The sequence below is a fragment of the Rattus norvegicus genome, chromosome X, assembly GCF_036323735.1.
Source record: "Rattus norvegicus strain BN/NHsdMcwi chromosome X, GRCr8, whole genome shotgun sequence".
NCBI lineage: Eukaryota > Metazoa > Chordata > Mammalia > Rodentia > Muridae > Rattus > Rattus norvegicus.
In genome coordinates, this window is record NC_086039.1 from 38,566,940 (window position 1) to 38,588,650 (window position 21,711).

General features: G+C 38.3%; 1 protein-coding gene across 1 annotated transcript in view; it reads right to left on the bottom strand.

Annotated features, from left to right (window-relative positions):
- Map3k15 (mitogen-activated protein kinase kinase kinase 15) overlaps positions 1–21,711 on the bottom strand; it is a 145,604-nt gene that overhangs the window by 44,797 nt on the left and 79,096 nt on the right. Inside the window, exons 7-11 of the mRNA XM_039100568.2 lie at positions 11,393–11,563; positions 8,699–8,811; positions 8,055–8,214; positions 4,689–4,839; positions 3,078–3,185 (exon numbers count right to left, since the gene is read on the bottom strand). Of these exons, the coding sequence (XP_038956496.1) occupies positions 3,078–3,185; positions 4,689–4,839; positions 8,055–8,214; positions 8,699–8,811; positions 11,393–11,563 (703 nt within the window). The remainder of the gene's footprint in view (positions 1–3,077; positions 3,186–4,688; positions 4,840–8,054; positions 8,215–8,698; positions 8,812–11,392; positions 11,564–21,711) is intronic.

Here is a 21,711-nt window from a genome sequence, read left to right on the forward strand (position 1 = left end):
TCTGTCTCCCTTACAGTTACATGAGGCTGTATGACTAAGTGCTGGCCAATGGGGTGTGTAAAGCTCTTCAAAATCTCCATGAAAGCTGAGCATAGGGGCACATGTCTGTAATCCTAGCAGTAAAAAGGCAAAAGATTGCCACGAATCCAAGATTGGTCTGATCTACATGGCAAATTTCAGGCTATCCAGGGCTACAGGATGAGAGCCTAACTCAAAAAAAGTAAATAAAAAAATCTTCCCATGAAAAAGCATATTTCTTTCTTATGAAAACAAACGACCCCCCCCCAACCTCTACAGTAATTTTCTACCTTCTTTTTCCCTAGCTAGGTGCAATGTGGCCTTCTACAAGTCTGGATGTGGCATGAGGCATACACAATGTTTTATCATGTTAAAATGTTGAAATTGAGGAGTTCTTTCAACAGCATAACAAGAAAACTACTGGGTTTCACCAAATACCAAATTTCAAAACAACTGTCCTTTCTCTACCACCATTCCTTGCTCTCAAATTTGAATAAAGTTAAGGCTTAGAAGGAATATCTGAAACACAATTTCAGAAAATCCAAAGACTGCACCACCGACATATAATTGTAGAAAATAATTTTAATTATGGAAATCCACTTAGTCCTGAGGTTATTTGAAATTTGGTCTTTGAGATTAAATATACCACAATAATAATCAGACATCATGTAAATAACACGGTAATAATCAGACATCATGTAAGTAACACGGTAATAATCAGATATCATGTAAGTAACCCTGCACCCCAAGGGAGCTGGTTGTTCAGCATTTTCCAGCACACTACTGCTTCATACACCCCATGAGTTCAAATTCTTAGTTAAGAAAACAGGAATTGAAGCTCTGTCTGTATTGATAATAATGAAGTTGTATACATGTACGAGAGCGTTCTCTTTCCATCATCCATACATAAGCCACCTAGAAAAATATAACTGTAGAGAAAGATGTCATGTTACTGGAGACAACTCACTCTTGCCTTTCCATTCTGCAGATTTTCAAAATTGTAATGAAGGCAAATGTACAACGTGTCTCGTGCAAAAATAAAATTTCTCTCTCTCTCTGACATTTCCTTTGACAGGTGTAAGAACTTAACAAAACATTTTATTGTCAAAGAAAACTTGCTTTGTGGATAATTATTTTCTATTTCTTACTAAAACGAAGTTAAGGTATTTACAATTAGTGAGATACAAGCACCAAAGGCAATTTCAATAAAAAAAACTAACAACCATCCCAGGATCCAAATACGGGAGACCACATTGGTAGAATTCCATGACATCATAACCATTCTGCTTTAATAGCATTAGCATTTTTCCTACAATCATCTGTCAAAATGTGTGGTATTTCACATCTGTATCAATGAAATTATAAGACTACAGATATGAACTCTGAAGTTTCTACCACACTGAAAGTATCCATGGTAGAATGAAAGTAAAAAAATCCAGGAATTGGAATGGGAATTTCCATCTTGAGGACACGAAGGTGACACTATGCTGCCTTCTGAATTGTGTTCACCTTGTAAATTCACATCGTGTGTTTATGATTTGTACATGTTTTTTGGGTACATAGTTTAGATGGACTTTCCCCAGTCTGTGATATTGGGGGCCAGAAATGTTTCAGTTTCTGTAATATTTACATACACTTTAATAACTTGGGCATCTTGGATCTACATATCTGAAATCTGCAATGCTCCCAAATCCAAAGCTTTGTGACTAGGAAATATTTCAGACTTTCAGATTAAGGAGGTGCCACCTGTACTTCGATGGCAAGGTTATAGAAAAAGAAAGAGGAGGCAAATGAAATAAACTATGTGAACTCTTTAAATGAGAAATATCAAGCACATAATATTGTACATATGTATAAATAATTTTTTTCTCGTTTGCACTCAAGTATTTAATATACACAGTACAGGAAAAATGCAAGCACATCATGACAGCTCATCCTCATTAATGATTCCCAACTGTATTTTCAACAAAAAGATTGCTCCAGAGTTAAATATTAGACAAGGTTAATGGTCTTCACTTAAGATTTGACTAATCTGCCAAGGTATTTCTAATCTGAATTTGAGTCTCTGTTTATTTTACCATGCTGTATTTTATTTGTGAAGATAATGCTAATTTTTGTCTGATAACATAATCATTCCCATTTTTGCTAACAGGGAGGAAAATAATCTTCCTTTGCTCAGCTAATGGTAGAAGTCTCCCCATACTCCATGGAAACACACGTACAGCAAATAGACCTATCTAATGTGCTTATCACATGTGTTATGCTTCATTACTACAGCATTTAGGAAAAATAAAGTCCTTTAGATCAACAGACAAAGATACTGGTATTACCACAAACCCGAAGACCCAGCTCAGCATTCTGTAATCTTTATAATAAGCAATTATAATTGTTAGTATAATATAAGCTTGTATAAACTTGATAGTAACTATCAAAGTTCTAAACACACACACTCTGGAATCAAGCAAGCCCATCTCTAAGATACAAACTGGCCAGTCATTGGCAAGGATGAGAAATGGAAGAATGTTACCAAGTATCAATAAGAAAGGTGAAATACTGTAAGTACATCTAGATTGAGAAATATAACATACAATAAGAAAAATAAGGAATATGATATTTTAAAAAAAATCAGGTGGCTGTGTGTATGCTTTGTGAAAAATTGTTCATGATCTCTAGAAATCTTTAAAAACAAGTTTCAAAAGAAAAGTTGTTACGTCAATATAAAAGCACTTGTTTCACAAACCTATGACCTAAATTTGATCCCCAAATCCCATAGTAATATGAGAGAACGTAAATTTGGAAGTTGTCCTCTGACCTTCATGTGCAAGTTGTGACTATGTGCACACACACATGCACGTACGTGTGTACATGTATAGTATCATGTCAGAACTTAAAGTCCTTTAGATAAACAGATGAAGATACTGGTGTTACCACAACCTGAAGACCCAGCTCAGCATAGGGTGCCTATTATCGCTGATACTACCACATAAGCTGTCCTACTTCAAAATCAAACCATTGATTAAATTATGTGAAAGAAAGCTCTAGTCCTAATTTTCCCTTACCATTTCTGTGGGTGAGACATGCCATAAAGAAACAGTTCTTTCTTCAGCTTCATTGTTGATAGAAACATAAGCAGGCTGGTAGATTTTGGTGGGCTCTATTACCAGAACCTACAATAAGAGCATTTTTTTTAAACAAAACACAGCAATCACACAGCTGACCCCGCCCAGTGAGGAAGTCAAAGGATTTGTAATTTGTACTCAACAAATACTGAAAAGCAACTATGCCAAGCAAGGCTCTAGGAGCCAGGCCTATAGCATGACACACAGTCCTGTCTGCACGAAGGCTCTCTTCTAATGAGGGCACCCAGCATCGAATACACAAGGCTATCCAATCTAATGCCACCTAACACTCCAAAAAGAGTAAGGCAGAAAAGCAAGGAAGTTGGACTTCATCATACAGGGAGGTCAAGAAAGGCCTGCTTGAAAAGGTGACAGAAGAAAGGAGGAAGTTACAGTTCTTGAGATAAATAAGGAAGTAAAGGTTGGCCAGCAAGTACCAATAAGTACATATGCAAGGAAATGAAAAGTAACTGGTGTTTTCATCAGTAATGCTAGTTAATTGGTTAAGAACACGGAGGGCAAAGAGGAAGAAAGTGAAGAAGAGAGATCGAGGGAGGTGGAGATGGAGGTGTGGATGCAGATGAGGATATGAATATTCCAAACAAAGCAACCAACGTGTTTAGCATGCTAAACCTATATAGAGCCTACATGAGGACCTGTTTGTTACTGATTTGTACCTATCCACCTTGAGACATGTTAAAATGAAATTAAAACAAGATTTTAAAATGAACTACCCAGAAACAAAAAATTATAAGCATTTCTGACAACTGCATTTTTGAGTAGTTAATGAAATTCTTTTTTAAAAACACTCATATTCACAAAAGTCTCATGGCACAAATATGAAATACAATTATTGAAATACACTGTCTATAATAATTAGATATCTCACTTATAAAAATTTATGAGATGCCCCTAAAACTGAAACAAAAACTAAATGAAGAGCTAAAAGCAAGTCTGCTTTTTCAACAAAGTTTTAAATATTAATTAGTAGCACTGGAGGCAAACCACGGCTTAGGAAAAGACAGCTTTAAATTCCATGTTCAACTTTTTTCAAGACAATATTTTTTCACCGTATTATTTTGGAACCAGATAATTATTGTGTGGCGGGGAGGTACTGTTCCATGCATTCGGGGACATTTAGCAGCCTACCTAGTACTTATATATTACCGACTGTCTGTATCATCAACTCCTTACCCTTAGTACTAATACCCAAAAATGTCTACAAATTCCACCAAAAGTCTCTTGAATGGAACAAAATTACATCCAGTTGAGAGACAATATTTGAGAGGACATGAGCAACTTTTTCCCAGAGTCTAACTTATCATCTGCTGATTCCACAGAGGACTGTTATTATAAGCTGCAGTTTTCTTCCTTTTTAGAGTTTTTAACAATTATGTAGCATGAATCTCTAGTTTCTTTTGTCTATCTTAAAGGACTGGGGTTAGTGGTATAGTTCACTGTTAGAATATTTGCCTAGCAGGTGCCAGTTTTTAAATTTGATCCCAGCAAAGAAACAAACAAGCAACCCCCTGCCCATTTAGCACATCTTACTGGAAATCTGAGTCCATTAGTAACTTCGTTTGTTGCTTCAAAAATGATATCTAACCAGAAGTTAAGCCGTTCCTGCCTGGGTGAATGTTCTGTAATGGGTTTCTTGAAGCGTTGAATTAACAGCAAGTTCTGAACTAATGACCGCAGGTACCTGGAAAAAAAACACACAAACCTCATAAATTAGATTCCAAAAGAAACTGAAATCAATTCTAAACCCTTTAAAAGAAGCTTCTCAAAGCCTTATGCACTTCAATTTGCATTTGTCACGAGCTCTTTATAAAGTCACTGAGCAGACACATAACTAATCACAAGAAATGCAAACAGCAGACAAAATCAATACAACAAAATTCTAAAAGACAAGCTTTTTACTAACACTCCAATTTTAGTACATACTGTCCAATGTTTCTTGGCCTTTTGGCTAAGACCAAGCATCAGTACGACATCTAATCGTAGTGGAAAGCATGGGACAACTGTTTTAGAAAACAGAAAAAGCAATTACAAAATGGCAATATGTCAAACCCCTGTTAAAAATTTTTAAGTAATCTTTTTGTTTTGAGGTACTTTTAGAAATATACCAAAATCTGTATATTCTTGATCCAGTATGCTCTAGTAATTACATCTTACAAATTCATTGTACAGTATCACAGTCAAAATTCTGCCATTGCTATAGTCAAGGTTCATGCCCACCACTATGAGCCACCCCATCATGTTGCTATCCTACAGTAGTATTTCTTTCCTATCCCTATCCTCTCCCTCAATTCAAGCAACTGCTTATCTAAAATCTGTTGCTTTTTATTTACAAAAATCATAATCTGGCCAGGTACACTTTCATGTCAGGAAGCCTTGATTCTGCCAACACTTTGCTGTCTTCAAGCAAATTGAATATTTGAAAATATAGTTGTCAGGTAGTGGTGCTTACTTTCTCTCTGGCACTAAATAGGGATGGTTCCATATGAAAGCATCATTGTATTATTGGGGTTTTGAGGACAAAGTATAACATTATTTAGGAAAGTAGACCAGTTTAAACTCTAGCTGACTTGTTTGGGTACTTATGAGGCCTTAATCATCCATACTTGACACATTCTGGCCCTTGTCTAGATGCTAATATTGCTCTAAGCTCTAGAATATCCTGTCTGCTAAGACTGTTTTCCAGGGGCAATGCTAGACAGTCTTCACCAACAATATGACTCATGTTGGAAGCCTTGGGCCATGCACCATATCAGTTTGACCCCTGGAAAAGCTGAAAACTGTTATATTACGAGCAGCCACATGAACATTTTGTGCCTACATAATTCATCCTAATAAAAAAGTTGCACACCACGGCTTATTGAACTTTCCTGGCTGTCAGCACTTTATACCTGATGTCACATATTGGTGATGGAATAATTGTTCCCATCTGTGCATAGTATTCCACTGGAAGATGAGAACTGAAAGTACGTACACACTCTCCTCTAGACACATGTTCCAAGTATCTTCTGCCATCACTAGCTTACTCTGTATTTTTCAATGTAACAAGTCATAACAATGAGTGTTAATACCATTTGGAAGTCCAAAACACCAGACTGGCTTTTGGGTACTGGGCACTCTTGATGGAAAGCACAACACTGTTAATCAGTCAACCCAGGTACTAATATAAGGGCACTAGATCCAACCCTGGGGTTCCCTTTCTCTGGAGTCTACTCTGTTTGGTCCAGACAAAGCAGTGTACTTTAATATTAGGATATTATACACAGAAGCCATTCTTGGAGGGCTGGAGATCCAACCTAGTGTACTCATTCAGTCTAAGAACTTTCAAAATGTTGATATGGCCCGAAAACCAAATGTTAGTTTTCTCAGACTAGAGAGAATAAAGATTGAAGAAATGGGAGGAAGAAATTCCTACCCCCAGATTCCAGTTGGTGTATTAAACTGGAAAGTAAGAAGCAGCAGGTGAACAAGGGCTATTTAGTTTTTAAAAAATATTCAAGTGTGAGTCCTAATCAGAGAATCAGAAATCTGAAATGTTTAAAAACTCTATACTTTTTGAGTGTTGAGTCTACATATCTGTGTTTATTACAGCACTGTTCCCAGTGGTAGAATCATTTAATCAGCCTAGGTGTCCATCAGCATGAAAAAAATTGTATGAACAACTGAGTGTTATCTGACTATGAAGAATGAAACTATCATTTGGAGGAAAATGGATGGAACTAAAGGTCATCAGGTTAAACAAAGTAATCCAGGCCATGGAGGAAAATATGGAGAAATGTATTCTTAATTTTAGAAAACACATGAAAATAAAATGGGTATTATTTTGGAATAGAAAGGAGACCAGAGGGAAGGAAGAGAGATTGGAGAAGGTAACAGGGGGTGGTTACAATCAGAATATGGGAAATCCACCATTTTGTATAATTACCATACACACAAATTTAAGTTTTGGGTTTTGAAACGGTTCAGATTTGAGTTAGAGATGTTCAAGTAGTAATGTCTATATAAATATTAAAAAATTCCAAACTTCCAAATCTCAAATGCTTTACAGTTCCAAGTATTTCAGATAAGGAATATTCAACCTGAAATAGACCTGTATTTTAGAAAACTCAGATAACATCGATAAGAGAGAATACAAATTAAAACTTTTATAAGGTCATCTGTCTGAGATAAGCACTGTCAATATCTAGGATAATATCTCTTTATCATTTACTCATTATGTGTCTACTAAGCATTTTTATGAGACTATAGTAATCAGTAAAGTAACCACAATTCTAACGGAGTTTCATGTATCTATGGGGAACTGTGATATTGCCCATGCTTTTTCTATGAGTAACATACCAGGTATACATTTTTAATTAAAACTAGAGAAAAATAGTTCTCCAAGGGTGGTTCTCCAGGAACAGGGATAGACTGTGGAATAGCCAGGTAGTATAGAAACTGAGGAGGATGCCAACACCCTTGAAGAGGGTCAACAGAATACTTTATATCACCACAGAGCCCAGCATGGCCAGTAGATCACTGCACGCCTCCGGCTCAGGAACATCATTTTCTTGGTGGTGTTTTTCAGCTTTACTATATAAACTTTATCACAAACACATATAAATACTAATATCAAACAGCATTTTGCTCTTGAAGACAAACTAAAAAGAGTCAAGAGGACTAATGGTCTAGTCTCAGAGATAGAGCATGCAAGGATCCATTCCAGGTGAGCTGTTATCTATCTCTTCTACCCTGCACCTAAAACAATGAACTCTGAGAGCTGGTATGTCTATCTTAACTGCTTAAATGAAGAAGTCAGGCAGGTGTTGCTCTGTTACATTTCACTTTCTCCTTGAATGAGACATTTCAGAACAGGATAAGGTTGGAGACATGAGATTACTAGGCACAAATGGGACTTACCAGACTGGGGGTTTCAGTTTGAACAACCTCTCTGCTGCCTGTACAGCCTTCCCAATATCACTTGCCAGCATGCTGACGGTGAAGAACTGACCTACATCCCAGTAATTGTTCATTTTCTCCAGGCTCCCTTTTCTTCCCAATAAACTGTTCAGCCGGACACCTTAAGAATTTGAATTTTGATATCATGAAAGAACTTTCTAGGTCTAACATATTATATAAGACTTTAGGAAAAAGACAAGCAGCCAGGCATTTTATTTGGCTGCTGTCTCAGGTATGCTACTGGAAAGTATCTGAAAATCATCATTAGTTATTTGAAATACACACACACACACACACACACACACACACACACACACACACCACACCACACCACACCACACACACAGACACCACACACACAGAGCACACCCACACACACACTATCAAGTCTTGCTATGTAGTAGGCCTGGCTATCTGGAAATCACTATGTAAAACTATATAAAACAGGCCAGTGTCATTTAGGAAGGTTCATCTGCCTCTGCTTCTGACTTCTGAGAGCTGTGATTAAAGATATATGTCACCATACCCAGCAAATTGAACAGATTTTTTTAATGTTCAATTTGTATAACTAAAGCATAAATGTCTGCAATAATAAACAGCTTTACCTATTTTCCTTAGTTCCATCGAAGTTTCAAACTGTTGTCCAGAAACTATCAGCAAAACTGCAAGGTTAATTCCCGAATAAAGGGATGACTGGAGTTCAAACCCTTTGCGATACCTATAATTATAAAATCACCAAATTCTCATTACATCATCTCATTTTAAAATGAAATGTGTAGACAATAATGCAAATTACATTTTCATAAAAATAATTATTACTCTAATGTGTTATAGTTCCTCCCATGATTCTGACAAATAGGTACACACAACACAGCCTTAATGTTTTGACAATATAAAAGCAACACAGTAACTTACACCAACCTTTTAATTTTCATCCTTATATTTTGATCACACAAAGCATATACTGACTACATAAAAGGGGAATCATATGAAAGCATACAAACGAAAATGAAAATCATTAAAATCCTCCCAAATGACCATAGTTTGATATTTAAATCTCATTTTAAGTTAAACGCTCAATTTATACTGTTATACTGGGCATTTCTATCTTATAGAAACTGTGTCAATCATGAGTTTTTCCTCTACTAGTCATTTATGTGCTTGCTTTTATTCACAACACTGAATCACATCTTTATGTATGAAGACAATGTCTGAATCCCAGACCCTCAATGGCTATCAGTGCAAATGTCCAGAGGAAGGAAGTGTAGGGAATTGCCACTTTAGGATAGGGAATGAGATAAAGAACAAGGAGTGTCATTTATACAGTTTCATTTGAACTCTCTGCTATATTCTTTACTCAACATAAAATGTTTATTTATTAGCAGTATGACTTCTATGATAAGGAAAAGTAATCCATTCAATGCAGTGGTAACACGAACACAGTTGATACCAAGGATTTGCAAACCAGGAGTGATTTTCTTTTTATTTATATGACAGGAGAATTTAGTGACCCACTAGGTATTAAAGGGAAAAGTTATTTAGTTGGTAAAAATGTGATTTTATGAACTTTGGAGGATAACACAGGTTCCACCACACAGACCAAAGGATACCAAGAAGTCACTGATACTCAACAAAACTCCAACCTTTCTCTAACCCTTTCAATGGTCTAAGACTTAAAATTTCATACCTTACTGGATTTTCCCATGTTTCTGTCACAATGAAAAGTTATACCAAAGCTAAACAAGTAAAGGTTCATGCCTCTATTCCCAGCACTTGAGAGGCTGAGGCAAGAAATTTGCAATGAACTCAACATCAACCTGACTTTAAGGAGAACAGGTAGGCAAAGAGAGGATGCTATGGGATCATAGTCTAAGACAGTAGTTGAGCTGGAGCTCTCTATCTAAGGGCCTAAGGTATGGGAGGAGCTGGGAATTCAGCAAAGTTTGTGTACATAGAAATTGTGTATATGCCATATTTCTCTGCCCTTTTGATTTTGGTAAGCCACAGGACTTATTTTAACCAAATTTGGCAGAAGTGAGTTCCTGAACATAAGCCCCAACAGGCCCTGTAATTCCCACCTTTACTTTCAATATCAGCTGTCAGATATGAATGGGGCTATAGTAGATTTTCTAGCCCTACCAAACCTCCAAGCTGACACAAGAAGTTTAGGAGTGAGACCTAGAAAAGGAAGTGCCTTAAAACCCCATGGAATCACAACATACAAATGGCTACAATGTGAAGCTACTAACATTCAGGGATGTTATGTAGTAAGCCACAGATGGGACACTCCCTAAAATATAACCATTGCCTAAAAGTAAGAATACACCTGCTAAAAATGCATATCAGATATTGTCAGTCTTTCATCAAAACTATTTAGTGTTGTCCCTTCCCATTTAAGAAGAAACCAATCTTTATGTCTCATTCACTGATCTTCTTTTGCCTATTCTTCACCACTACTGAGTGTGTAGCATGGTCCCTCCCTCAACATCTTTGTCCTTGCTCTTCCCCTTATGAGGAACACTTTCTTCATAGTTGGCTGTGAAGCGTATCCCTTCACAGCCTTCCTATCTACACCTGCCTTCACTATCCTGTTTAAAACCACAAACTACAGACTGAAATTATAGGTAGCTCAATGACAGAGCACTTGCCTAGCATGCACAAAGTCCTGGGTTTGATCCCTCGAAATCCCAAAATAAAACAAAATAAATTAAAAATTTAAGAACATTCTTTCAGACTTCTTTTTAACTCTTTTCCTGATTAGCCACCCCAAGCCATTACTATCAGCTGATATCCTATAGATTTTATTTGCTTGCTGACATTTTTTTACCAGCAAGGCAAGGTCCCCAAAGACAAGGATTCATATTTACTATATCTGGCATCCTATCTAAAAGTGTGTAGCCCAAAGTAAACCTTCAAGAAAGCCTTCAAATAAATACAAACACACACACACACGCGCGCGCGTACCATCTATTGAATAAAGACAGGCAAACAAGAACAGCTCACTGAGAATATAAAGCCCAATGATGGTGGCGACAATTCTGGAAAGGGCAGCTGGTGGTAGTATGTGAAGCCTCATTCCTTTCTCATGAATGGACAGAGAGATGAATGGGGTAAGCACAAACGACAGGAACCACCACTTCTCATGGTTTTCTCTCAGATCCAGGAATCTAACATTTCTTGAGCACATATATTGCAATTGTTTTTTCACTGTCAGCCAGCAGACATACACATACTAGGGAAAGACCTGGCTACTCCGCCCATGTGGTTCTGTTCTAGGTAGCACGGTGTGTACTATTTACCACTCAATGGCACTGTCTCTGCTTGCATCCTCTTCACAACCCGAATCCAGGAAGATGTCCTTGTAGATCCTCCCACACAGGCAAAACATGTCAGGAGCAGGGTGGTCACAGCTTCGCAGAACTTGGAGCATGACCTGCAGAGCCTTTTCACGGTCACCTGTGCTGTTCCTCCTGAAAGAAAAGTCATGGGGTTGGGGGTTTGGCTCAGTGGTAGAGCACTTACCTAGGAAGCGCAAGGTCCTGGGTTCGGTCCCCAGCCCCGGGAAAAAAAAAAAAAAAGAAGGAATGAAAGAAAAGTCATGAGATCACACTCATGTAATTTAAGATGTTCTGTGTGTGTGTGTGTGTGTGTGTGTGTGTGTGTGTGTGTGTGTGTGTGTGTGTGTGGTGTGTGTGTTATGCTCAGAGGAAAAATACTTTGACTTCTTTTTTCTGTCTGTAGCCTATGATGGGACTTCTCAGCCCCCATAACCACACAAGATAATTCTAATAATAAACATTCTTTCAGGATTTTGCAAAGAATGTACTTAGCTCACCTAAATGCTTAATTATTGATGATAATTCAGGTTAAATTTTTTTTCTGGACTAGTTATACTAAGATTTCCTTTCGAGTTTTCTTACGTTTTATTATTAACTTGCAGCTATCCTTATTAAAACAAAATATCTTTTGAATATACACAAACCAAAACAAAAATCAAGCACCTGAAAAATGAAAAGCCAAGAGATTTTCAGCTTACAAGCCACTTTAAGACAGGTGCTAAAGAGCTCATCCCTTTAATAACGGTTACTGATTTCCATTCTGCTTATCATCCTCAGATCCCGAGTATCCAGAAACAAGCTCTAAAGATCATGGTTTTCTGCTGGCCCTCGGGGCTTCAGTCCCCACCACCCCCTGAATACCACATCGGGCCAGCAGAAAGAATGGAAACAGGCAACCTCAGGAGGAAGGAGGTTGGGGGACTCTCCAAAATGTACCAGAGACCCAGAGTCTTGGGAAATGAGAGACTCTCAGGACTCAAACGAATGGATCTTAGATGAGAGGCACTACAGTAGGGCCTTTGAATCTACCTCCAGCAGAAAGACAAGGCATCAAGTGAGGGATGGGGTTGCTATCTCACAGTCAAAACTCTGACCCATAATTCTTTCTGTCTGAAAGAAATGCAGGGATGGAAATGGAGAAGAGCCTGAGGAAAAGAAGGTCCAGTGACAGGCCCAAAGTGGGTTCCAGCTCAAGGAGAGGCCCCAAGACCTGACACCATTACTGAGGCTATGGGGTGTTCACAAAAATGGACCTAATATGACTGCCCTCCAAAAGACCCAACAAGCAGCTGAAAGAATCAGATGCAGATATGTGCACCCAACCAATGGACAGAAGCTGCTGACCCCTCTGGTTGAATTAGGGAAAAGCTAGAGGAAGCTGAGGAGAGGGCAACCCTGTAGGAGGACCAGCAGTCTCAATTAACCTGAACCCCTGAGATGTCTCAGACACTGGGCCACCAACCAGGCAGCATACACCAGCTGAGATGAAGCACCCAACACAAGCAGAGGACTCCCTGGTCTGGGTTCAGTCAGAGAAGATGCACCTAACTCTGAAGAGACGGGAGGCCTCAGGGAGTTTAGAGGTCTGATGGGGTGGGTGAGGGTGAAGACATTCTTGTGGAGATGGGGAGGGTTGGGGGGGTATGGGATGTGGAGCAGTTGGAGGATGGACTGGGAGGGGAATAAAATCTGGAGTGTAGAATTCAATTACATGTGAATCTCTAGAGATAATATTTGGACCCCATGCCTTTTATCCTGCACATTCTGATTCAGTATGTCAGCAGTATTGCTAAGTCTATTGAACAATTCTCAGGCTGATTATTTGACCTACACGTGCATTTGACTTACATGTGCATTTGATTCTGTATGTGCACCTGAAAACTGTGGCTCCTTTTTCATGCATTTGACTAGCAGGTCACTACAGTCGCCTGATTTTCTTCTTACTACAGCTTGAGTCCTACCTCCCCACTCCCCCATCTCCTCTCTCATCTTTAACAAGATCATCTTTAACAATGTTATCTCCAGATACAAACCTTTGGCCTTTCTCTTGTGTTTCAAATACATTAGACCTCATGATACAATCTAGTTATATCTTGAGTTTTCAAACCATTCTGACAGCCATCCATTTTCTATTTCTGGTTCAAATCTTTCCTCCCCTAAACTCCAGATTTTTATTTTTACCTGCAACCTGAGCATGTCCTTTGCATGTTCTAACACCTCAAATTCAATATACCTATAATCATTTGATCATACTATCACACATGTCTCTTAGCACCTCGCTTAATGATTTGAACTTTGCTCCTGTTATTTAGGCTATAAAAATAATATCAGTAGTGCTTGATGTCCCCCAATCCTGTTTATCCATAAAATACATGCCACTGGTTTTTATTTCAAACCATATCTGAAGTTAGTCCACTCCTCATGACTTCGACAGTTACCACCATAGCCCAAGTCACTGTCATTCCCTACCATCTCCCTTACTTTTCCATGATCTATTCTTAACACAGAAGTCATTGATCCTGCAACAATTTAATGCCAGGTAACAAACGGTTCTAACCTAACCTCTCCTGGGACACGCTGGGTGTGGTGGTGTATGCCTGCAATTCCAGAATTCTGGAGGCTAAAGCGGGAGGCCTGGGTTACAGTGAGACTTTGTTTCTAACAACAACAACAACAACAACAACAACAACAACAACAACAACAACAACAACAACAACATAACAATAACAACAACAACAACATAACAATAACAACAACAAAGTCTTTAGGCACTCTTAGCTTAGACATACCATCTTCTAAAAATAGTTTTCGATACTTTCCAAGATCTTGTAGCTAGTTATTTCTCCAATCTCATCCCTTACTATCTAACGCTATCATCTATTCCACTCTAGCTCTGCGAGCCTTCTTACTGTTCCCAGTGCTGGTAAATATACGACACGGCTCCTGGTTACTTTCTGACTTTACTCCATATCACTTTCTAATGACTCAGGTCTTCTCTGATGAGACCATTCTCCTTTCTAGAACATTGTCTTGCAACTGCAGTAAATATAATAGAAGACTTTTAAGGTGTACACGCAAGCACAGTCACTCCTGTTGTAGGAAGTCAGGATGAAGTCAATCCAAGAACTATCACAACTCCCACATTCGTTTGCCTGTTCTATGTAGATGACTAAAGAAATGAAAGAGCCTTTGATAGTGAAGACAAGGAGCAAATCAGCGTGTTTTTATTTAAGAAAAATGACTTATTCTTAGAATTTTCTTGCTCAATCCCCACCCTCTGAATTTAATCTAGAAAACCACAAATAAAAGAGATACTCAGAAACCAAAAGCTGTCACACCCATTAGTCACAGCACTTGGATTCCAGGCCCTGCAAGAACTGAATGCAAAGATATCAGAAATGGCAGTCCCTGGCCCTTCCTGTACAAATATTGACAAGGCAGCAAAGGCAGCAGGGGGACAGGAGGTTGGGGGTTGAGCTAATCATAGTTGAAGTGAATCAAATTAAAAATGCAATCCACTTTCAACCCAGCTATTCTCTAGAACCATAAAAAAGCTATAAATGCTAATTACCAGGCCTAGACAAGGCCTCTAATATTCACAGTAACAAATAAAATAAAACCATACTTCAGACTCAGCTCTTTTAGGTATAATGTATATAGTAAAATATAGAGATGTACAGAGAAGCAGAAATATGCAATCCAATAATCGAGATACAATATAACCAACTGGACTGACCAGTGATGACTTTACTGAAAGTAACAAAAACTTGGGAAGGGCATGATACCCACATGCTTGATCCAAGCATTTGGGAGCCCGAGGCAAGAGAAACTGCATGAGGTTCAGGCTAGCCAGAGCAACCGTGTGAGACCCTTTCACAAAAACTCCACTACAAACAAGAAGTTGAAATCAACTATTAAAGATACATTACTTCTATGAATATTGTGCATGGTGGGGGAAGAAATGAAGCGGAGGAAAGAGGGAAGAGAAGGAATGAAGGAATAAGGGAGAGGAAGGAGAGAAATGAAAACTCTAAAACACAAGTCTAAGAACTACAGGAAAAAAATAAACATTACTGAATGAGCATATACCAACTCAGACACTACCCCAGAATCCTGCCACCCCTCCCCACAAAAAGCCCAAAACACAAACTGGGGCTGGTTGGTGGGGAAAATCACTAGGAAAGGGCAAAAAAAGGGATAACTTTGGGGGGCTAAACCATTGTACCTCTTGACAGTGGTAACCTCATGAGTTATATATTTACAATTTTACATTTTATTGCATTTAAACTATGCCACAATAAAGCTGTATTAAGAGCATACAGAAAACCATGGTATACCTGAGAGTGTTTTATTGGGCCAGTGCCTGGTCTGTTTTCTTTCAGATACTTTCTGTCTTCACTATTCTGCTTCATTCAAGGAGCTAAATCTCCAGACTTCTGGTAACCATCTATCTGGTAATACCCATTGAAAGGCAATCTAGGTAGGTAACTGGAGGATAGAGAGAAGAAAGAGACCAGGCAACTTTGTATGCCCTTTCTGGCTTGGGGCAGATCCAGCTACAGATGGTTTTCTTCTATAAACAGCTCCCAGAAGGCTGCCTCCAGGTTACTCTGCTATCTTGCCATCTGGTAATATCACCTCTATCCTAGACCCTCCAGATAAAGGGTGGCAGCAGTTTCCTACAGCTGCTAATTTCTAGGGTGCCTCCTGATTTTCTGACTCCCTCTTCAATTCTCTCATTGCCTGTGCAACCAATTTCCTGTGTTCAGTTTTCTCTACTTTAAATACATAGAGTAGTTGTTTCCTGATTGAGCTCTGACAGGTACACACCTGCCACAGGAAAACAGGTGCCCTCCCCTGGCCAGATGCCTCATATTTACCGATGAGAAGGGAACCATTAGACACAACCTAATCTGTGTTCTCATGCCAACAATACCCACAGCCAAAGAAACACAAACCAAAATAGGTGTTTCCAATTATACAAGTAGGTCCAGATTATATCATAGGGCAGAAGCATTCCTGCCATGCTCCCATTATACCAAGTTTCCCTAGTCTTCAGTGGATCACAAAGAAATATATGTGATGGCTCTAACTGAATGAATAGAAGACTGTGTAACAGAGCTGGACATTTTGCAAACTGGCTCTCCAATTCACTCAAAGACAACAGGGTCTGAAGCACATTCCTGCCTTGATCCTACCCTGTGACATGTTAACAGAGATATTCACAATGGATCCAGTTACGTGTCCACTCCTATCTACAAATTGTAGTAGGCTCATTGCAGCTTATTTCTCTTTCTTCCTGATTGCCCAGACTTCATTTCCCAACTTCCCTTGCAAGTAGGTAGGATTTAATTTGGGTGAATGGACACATAAAGGAAGGAGCAACAAACATCAATCCCTCACTAGGCTCATATTAGCCTCCATAAAATGATTGGAAAGTAGAAACAACTAAAATATCCTTCAACAGATGACATGATAAATAAAATGTGGTCTATGGACTGCTTAGGAAATCAACAGAATGCTTAGCAACAAAAATGAAGTGCACACATAGTCTACAATGCAAATGAATGTTTAAAATATTATGTCACAGGGCAATCGCCATATACAAAACAACAAATTCTTTATCATTCTACTTATAGGGAATGACCAAGGCAGGCAAGGCCATAGATAGAGATGGGGAAAGGTGAGAGAATTGGGATTAACTACTAATGATTTACCAGAATAGATTAGTAGTGAATAGGGAGGAAGCCTGGAGGAAACAAGAATGGGAAGTGACTTCTAATAGATTTATTCAGGATTAATGATGGAAATTCTCTAGAATTAGCTGTGGTTGTGACTGTCCATCTTTGACAATATGCTAAAGCTCACTGACTTGCTGCTTTGGATGGACTGCATGGCATGTATGAGATATCACAGTAAAGCAGAAACCAAATACACAGCTCTCCTCTTACAATTCACTATGTTCTTCACTTTTTATCACTTGACCTAAAGGAGATCTGACGGCCTATGAAAGCTCTGAGTTAGATAGAGATAAGGTTGTCATGTAATAACCTGAAGAAGGGACTGTCTAACCACAATACATCTACATTTGGATGTTGCATGAGGGGAGAGACATTTTTACTTTGTGGGCTTTCTGATAGCATTTACCATACCCTGGTGAATACATAAGTCAACAATACTAAGGAGGCAGGTGTTTGCCTGGTCAGGAAGATAAACTCTCTTCTGAGTCTCCAATCAAATTGCCCTTTTGGAAAATTCCTGAGGTCCCTGACTAAGAAGATTTTCATTACCACTGACCCTGACCTAACACATGTAAGCCTCTTCTCTTCCATATCTCCTGTTTTGGGTCCTAATTCAAGGGATATTATGTATGGAAGTTTGGATGAAAAATAACCCTATAGGTTCTGAACAGCTGGTCCCCTGTTGGTGGTACTGTATATGGAACCTACAGGAGGTAGAGCTTTGATGTTGGGATTTCTTAGTTTCCTGCTGCTGTGTTTTTCCCTACCAATATGGACCCTCCCTCAGTAACTGTAAGCCAAAATAAACTATTTTTCCTACAAATTATTTTTGGTCATATCAGCAAAAATCATATTTTTGATTATATCAGCAAAAGTAAAAATATACTACAGATGATGGTACCACCAGTAATTATTTTTTGATATTTTTCTATATATACTGAACATAACTGAAATATTTCATGTATACTGTCACATGTAAATAAATGACATAAAAGTTTGCCTTTTACTGCCAAACCATGAAAATAAATATAGCATTCATACATTCATTATATATGGATCTCTTCCAAGTCCATATACTGCAATCACCTAGCCATTAGTTAATTTACTCCATTCAACAAATTTTTATGGAACACTTCCATATGGGTGACACAGTGACCTTAGGCATTGGGTATCAGTAGCTTAGTATATACCATGGCATAGTCCCTCCTGAGATTTAGAGTCTAATGGGAGAGATGTTAAGTATTAGACAAATAAACACACAGATGTATCACTTTCTGATTTAATACTAGCCTTCAGAAAGGATTGCTTAAACTAGATACTAAAGGATGACCGACCACAGTCAGTCAAGTAAGTGATGACAGAAAGCATTCCCAGCAGAGGAAGAGCACATGCAAGCATCCACAGGTATCAATAGCCTGCTGTTCCCCACATGGAGGACCAGGCAGAAGGAAGTGGATCAGAGGTGGAAGCAGACCACATGGGGCTATGTTTGGTGCTCTTCTGAAAAGCTGCTCAAAAGCTCAGCCAAACCAAGAGACACGTATCTAGAGGAACTCAGAAGATTTTGTCCAAATGTCACCTTTTATTCTATATGGCTTTTCAAGATTAGCTCCTTCCACCATGTTTTTTCCCTAAATACCCAAGGAGCAAGCTAGTTCTATGTAGGCATGAACCACCCATTTGGCACTTCCTTAATTCCCATAAATGTAAGAAAGTTGCCACATGGGCAGTTGGATCTTTCATGTTTTCAAATTGATTTTCTGTGCATTCTGGATGTTCAGGATATAGTCCCATAATCCCTGACTGCTAGAAACTCACAACTTACTTTCGTCTGATTTGCTAGGCAACACTTCTTAAAAGCACAAAATGCATTCTTGCTAATTTAATTCTTCCGTACGAGTGGATAACAAGTTGGGCATGGTGGTACATGCCTTTAATCCTAGCACTCACACTTGGGAAGCAGAAGCAGACAGAACTCTGTGAGTTCGAGGCCAGCCTGGTCTACAAAGTGATTCCAGGACAGCCAGGGTCTGTTATAGAGAGAAACACTGTTTTGAAAAACCAAACCAAACCAAACTAACAAAAAAACAAAAACAAAAACAAAAAAACAAAAAACAAAAAACCCAGTGAGTAACGAGTAATTTTTTAAATATTAAGTTTTGGGGCTTGAGAGATAGCTTATTGCTTAAAAGCACTTGCTGTTCTTCCAGAAGACCTGGGTTCAATTCTCAGCATCTATATGTTGGGTCACCATTGCCCATGATTCTGATTCAAAGGGATCTAATGTCCTTTTCTGGTCTACATATATATTAGGCATTCATGTGGTGCACAGACATACATGCAGAAAAAACACCCATAGACATAAACATTCATCAAAATATAAATAAAATTTAACAAATGTTGACAGTTTCAAATATATATACATATACATATATATACACCTGTATAATAAAACTAATTGTTGTATGTTCAGTGCTGTGATCCTCTACCATCCCCCCTTTTCTTTCCTTCTGAATTCTTAGTTTTCTGCTATTTCTTAGTTTTACTAAATAGTGCATTGTCAAATTGCTTTCAAATATTTGTTTACTATACATAGATTAGTCTCAAATATTGGTCAGATGAGCTTATTTCAGAGGGCAGCAGTTACTGGAGAGAACTGTAACCATCCAAAGTGTTTGAGAGTAAGTGATTTTGAGTACTCAGCTATAGATGGGATAGATATTTCAATCCTTACCTAAGGGAACATCTCAGAAGAGCAGGGTGGAAATAATTTAAGAGCTAGAAGATGGGAATGTGCTATGAAATGCTGTTCTCTGGACATGACTTGGTTGTTATACACATGAACTCACAGCAGTTGTGGTTACCAGAATAAGACCTACAGAAAATCAAGTCATATGAAAATTTCAACATGATGTGTGTTGGGGGGCTGGGGGCTATTGGCAGATGATGGCCTCTGAGGGAAGAAAAGTCACTTTTCTTTAGGGTTGGGTAGTCACTGGGAGGTAGCCTGTGACCCAGTGAATGATCATACACCCATGCACATATGGACAACACAAATTGGACTCAGTGTGTTATTTTATAAAGAGGACATAAATTGGGGTAGGAGATGTGTCTCTGGAAAGCCTAGGGAAGTTTCATGGAGGAGTAGGGGATGGATATGATCAAAATACATTTTATACATGTATGTTCTAAAGAACAAATAAAATTATTAAAAGAGGAATTTTTCTCATTTCAGAAGGTCCTTTGATAGTTAGCATTGATGTTTCATTTGGATCAATGACAAAGCCAACAATCTCCATCTGTTCATAAATGAGAGGAACTGGGGTGGTTCTCTCATAATAGTGACTCCTACGTTGCTCTCAGGAGAAGCTCCATGGATGTGTACATAATCCAGAGATGCACCACTAAAAGCTTTCTGGGTACTCATTTATCAGAAAGTCAAACAAAACATTTTTTTGAGATGTGTTTTTCCTATGTTGCTCAGGCAGTCTCAAGCTCCTAGGCTCAAAAGATCCACATGCCTCAGCATTTTAGTAGCTGGGACAACAGCCACGTGACAGTGCACCCAGGTTCAAACCACTTTTGAATAGAGAAATATCATATCCTAGCAACAATCTTCACTTGAGGAGGGGGCAGGTGGGAAGAATTGGAAGGGTAAGAGGGAGATGGAGGTGTAGAAATTATGTGAGAAAATCTCAAAAATTTTATACATATATATTTTAGAAAAAGAAGAGAACACATATAGGAAATCCCTTTTTAGTTTTAATGTTATAACTAAGTTAAAATTTATCTTAGAAATGTAAGACATCAGCTATCATCTTTTTTATCAGCTATCATCTTAACATTTAATAATTTAGCCATTATTATATACAGAACAGCTAACCTAGCTATTGAATGTTACTATTTATTGATCTTGTATCTCCTTTAATTTTCACCATGCAAAAGAAAACTATCAGAGATATTTGAGCAACATTAATCTATCATTTTACATTTGCTACAGCCTTAATGACACTTGACATTCTTGATATGATTTAATGATTCTAAGACTACTCTTAAAAACTAAATTCATAGCAATTAGTCTGACAAGGATTTACAATGTACATTACCCAGAGGCATCCTAGACAATGACGTTTTTATGCCCTGCTATTTCAGTTACCCTAAGTATTACACAATAAAATAATTGTTTAAGAAAAGTCTTCAATAGAATATAACATCAATACCTCTCATATCAATTACCGTCACCCATGTAAACATTTCACACTTGATCTTAGCCAAAAGGCTGAAAAGTGATCATGTAAACAGCTCAAATATTTCTGGTTTCTCCCACAGAGCAGAATAAACCACTATAATAAACTAGAATGAAATGACTTCCATAACTCTGCAAAAAATATAATGTAGGAAGAAGTGTATTTTAAGAAGAAACCCAGAGGAAAATAGGAGGCACTGATGATGTAAAAATCAACTCCAGCAGACACACAGAGCCCTGCCCTTATCTCCCAGCACTCATCTCCACAGACTTGCCAGCACCTTGATGGCAGC